General features: G+C 39.7%; 1 protein-coding gene across 1 annotated transcript; it reads left to right on the top strand.

Annotated features, from left to right (window-relative positions):
- Positions 1 to 443: 443 nt before the first annotated feature.
- On the top strand, positions 444 to 1778 carry LOC104216979 (putative late blight resistance protein homolog R1B-17). The gene is made up of 2 exons (XM_009767124.2): positions 444 to 501; positions 613 to 1778. The coding sequence occupies exons 1-2, from the start codon at positions 444 to 446 to the stop codon at positions 1776 to 1778; spliced, it is 1224 nt and encodes a 407-aa protein (XP_009765426.2).
- The last annotated feature ends 2219 nt before the right edge of the window (positions 1779 to 3997 follow it).

Here is a 3997-nt window from a genome sequence, read left to right on the forward strand (position 1 = left end):
TTGGAATTCTTGTGTATTTATAGGCAACCAACATACCCTTTCAGAAAAGATGTCTTGTTTCACAAACAGACACGACTATTTATTTGAATTTTGAATTTAAAATTCAAATAAATTTGATTTTTCTGTTAAAAATAATTAACTCTAGGATCTCGTGCCTGTTGAGTCAATCTCGTGCCTGTTGAGACAATCTCGTGCCTGTTGAGTCAGTCTTGTGCCTATTGAGACAATCTCGTGCCTGTTGAGTCAGTCTCGTGCCTGTTGAGACAATCTCGTGCCTGTTATGTGCTATTTCATAATGATCAGTTCCGAGGCTAACAGGCACGGTACGAGAAAGAAACGTCCCACTTCCAACTTGCCAATAACAAACTATCTTACACATAGAACCTCAGAGCCAACGTCTTGATTTCTTCTCTCATGTTTTAACTGTGGTCGGCCATGCATCAATGCTTGCCTGGTTGTATTTTTCAGGCCATGGCTACGAAAATCAAGATGTGGCTCTAGGTGAGATCATGGTTTTGCTTTTCTTGTAAATGAAAATTAAGCCCGTTCAACCATAAATCCGCAAGATCTATGTTGATGTCTTGCAATCTTTAAAGTCCACGATACAACCAGGATGGTATCCCAACATTCGAAGTGAGCATGCAATTGACAGTGAAGGCAGTTTTGTGGCAACTATTCTACACAATTTGGTAGATCTACCAAATAATAGTAACTCCAGTCGGATAGTTGCTTTGAAGAACCACTTGGCAATCTTTCAGGAGATGCTCAACTTCTTGAGAGCCAATATCATCTGTGTGCCGATACAAGATCTTCAGTTTCTTCTTCAAGATATCGACACTGTGGTTATTGATGTTGGACTTCTGGTTTATTCGTTATATGAAGATGAGGAGGAGAAGGAAGACGAGGCACTGCGAGAAGGGAACCCTTCACTAGTTCTTGATTCGTCAGGCAACATTCAACGTATAAACACAATGATCTACCTTACCATTCGGAAGGCATTTCAATCTAAATTGCCAAGGATGCATGGACTAGGCTATGTTGATTTCCTTTTAAACAAACTGAAGGAGTTCCAACGCCGCCATTCAGATTCACTAGCTTCTTTCACGAACCAACTTCAAATAATTCAGAAGGAACTTGAGGGCTTGCAACCTTTTCTAAATGCTGTTGCAAAAGAGCGAAACAATGTCCTCAACAAAATTCAACATTGTGCGACACAATTGATTGACAAAGCAGATGAGGTAGAATACATAGTTGATGCTTGTATAAGCAAAGAAGCTCCTATCTGGTGCCTCGAGCGTTGGCTCTTGGATATCATGGAGGAGATTACTCTTATCAGAGCAGAGGTAGCAGAGATTCAAGGAAAAAAGATAGTTGAGGAAGCAATGAACAATACTGGCAAAAGTCAAACACCATCAAGTTTAGCAAGGTCTACAATCATGAATGATGAAGTTGTGGGATTTGAGGATGTCAGAGAAAAATTAAGAGACCAACTAATAAGAGGAACCAAAGGGCGAGATGTTATCTCGATAACCGGCATGCCGGGTCTAGGCAAGACGACTCTAGCCTGCAGACTCTACTCTGACAAGTTAGTTGTTTCTCACTTTGACATTCGTGCACAATGTTGTGTGTCTCAAGTATATTCACGTAAGAACTTGTTACTGGAGATTCTACATGATGTTACCGGTAAAGACTTTGAATGTGGAGGAAAACGTGTTGATCAATTAGCTGATTGTATTGGAAAAAAACTGAGTCTAAATATTGAAGATGACGTGTCATGACACGTGGACTGGTCAAAAGGTCAAAACGCAATGAATAGCCAAGAGGCACGGGCGACAACAGACAGGGGGAAAAGAAAGCAACATAGGTGTGGACCGTTACTAAAATAGGTACGAGTCTCGTACCTATTCGAGTCGTTTAAAGATTAAAGATCAGAAGAAGTTGAAGATACGAATCTGATGACGTAAAGGAATCCAAATACAGCATTAAATGTCAAATACGTTAGAGAATCTGAATTAAATAGAAATGATTGTGTAACGTTTCTTTTAAATATCATTTATTGCTCATAATTGCCTCATTAAGACAAAGGCATTATATCTTCTCCTAGAATCAACTATAAAAGGGGAAAGACTCAACATCTATAAGGACAGGAAATACGATTGAGATCTTACTGAAATACAAAACTATTTACTGCTTTACCATCATTCTCAAAAATATTTTATTTTCGTCTCCTGATTATCAGTAATCCGAATTTCTTTCTAGCTTTGACCAAAGACTCAGATTTTTGGTTAAACAAATTGGTTCCATTACCGGGAATCTGATAATCTTTTCTTTTAAGCTACATCTTGTCCATTGTTATCACCATGTCAAACAACAACACCAACAATAACAATGAAAACATTTTGGGAAACCCTGAAAATCAAATCCATCAAATCAAGGAGATTTACATAACATTGAAGTGGTTCCCTCCCCTCAAAATTCACCACGTCAATCTCGTGAAGGCACTCCTGAATCTCGTGCTGATCAACAAGAACAATCTGAACACTTTGAAGGTGGTACAAATGAAGTTTTACAAAAGCTAATTGATGCACAGATCGGCAAAGCTCTTCAGGCTCTAGTTAGTCGATTGCCTGCTGCACCACCCACACCAACTCCTAATAATAATACATTGGAGAATCCCCGTTCTGGTCTTGTTAATTCTGGAAATGGAGGAACCACCAGTGAACCACAGGAAGGGGAACCAGGTAATTCAAATAATTCCTATTTGCAAAATTTAGTACTAACCTTACAGAAACAGATTAAGGAACAAAATGAGCGTATTGAGCAAATCCCTGGAGTTCCGCCTGTAATAAAAGGAGTAGACATGGACAAATACTCACAACAACCTTGGAAGCCAAGTGCTGCTCCCCTTCCAATTCCGAAAAAGTTCAAAATGCCTGACATCCCGAAATATGATGGTACTACAGACCCACGTGACCACGTGACTGCATTTACAACAGGCGTAAAAGGCAACGACTTGACCAAACAAGAAATTGAATCAGTACTGGTCAAGAAATTTGGAGAAACACTCACCAAGGGTGCATTAACCTAGTATTCTCTTTTATCTGAAAATTCTATAAATTCTTTTGCTGAGCTTGTAGATTCTTTTATTAAAGCACATTCGGGAGCACAAAAGGTTGAGAAAAGAATGGAAGATATTTTCAAAATCAAACAAGGAGATTCAGAGTTGCTCAGAAACTTTGTTGATAGATTCCAGCGTGAAAGAATGACTCTACCCCGTGTGCCTGACAACTGGGCTGCAATAGCTTTTACAAGTAATTTAAATGACAAAAGCTCTAAAGCCACGAGAAGACTCAAAGAAAGCCTTCGAGAATTCCCTGAAACCACGTGGAATGATGTTTACAACAGGTATAGTACGAAGCTGTGAATTGAAGAAGATACCGTACCCAAGTTTCATCATGAAGAAAGGGGTGGTTCCAGAAGATCAGAAACCGAAAAAAGATCAGGTAAAAACAGGTACGATACATATATGGGACCTGTAGGAAAAGACCCACGGTCAAAACAAGATAGCCAGCAATATGATCAAAAATCGAGGAATAGGGACTCTGGTTCTTCATCGAAATTCAGAAATGATCGGAACAGACAAGAGTCACGAGATGATGACAGAAGTTTAAAGGCACGGTTCGGCGGATATAACTTTAATGTCACTACCTCCGAGCTCGTGGCTGTTTTGAGAAGTATGGGAGATAAGGTACGGTGGCCAAAAGAGATGCGGTCAAATCCAAATAGACGCAATCCAGATCATTGGTGCGAATTCCACAATGATCACGGGCACAAAACTTCAGAATGTAGATTCTTGCAGAGTGAAGTGGACCATCTATTGAAGCAAGGGTACCTCACTGAGTTATTTAGTGAAAAAGGTAAACAGGCCTATATAAAAAATAGGCAAGAGCCACCGAAGCCTCCTTCACCCAAGAGAACAGTGAATGTGATAAGTGGG

Source organism: Nicotiana sylvestris, chromosome 10 (genome assembly GCF_000393655.2).
Source record: "Nicotiana sylvestris chromosome 10, ASM39365v2, whole genome shotgun sequence".
In the NCBI taxonomy this organism is placed as follows: domain Eukaryota; kingdom Viridiplantae; phylum Streptophyta; class Magnoliopsida; order Solanales; family Solanaceae; genus Nicotiana; species Nicotiana sylvestris.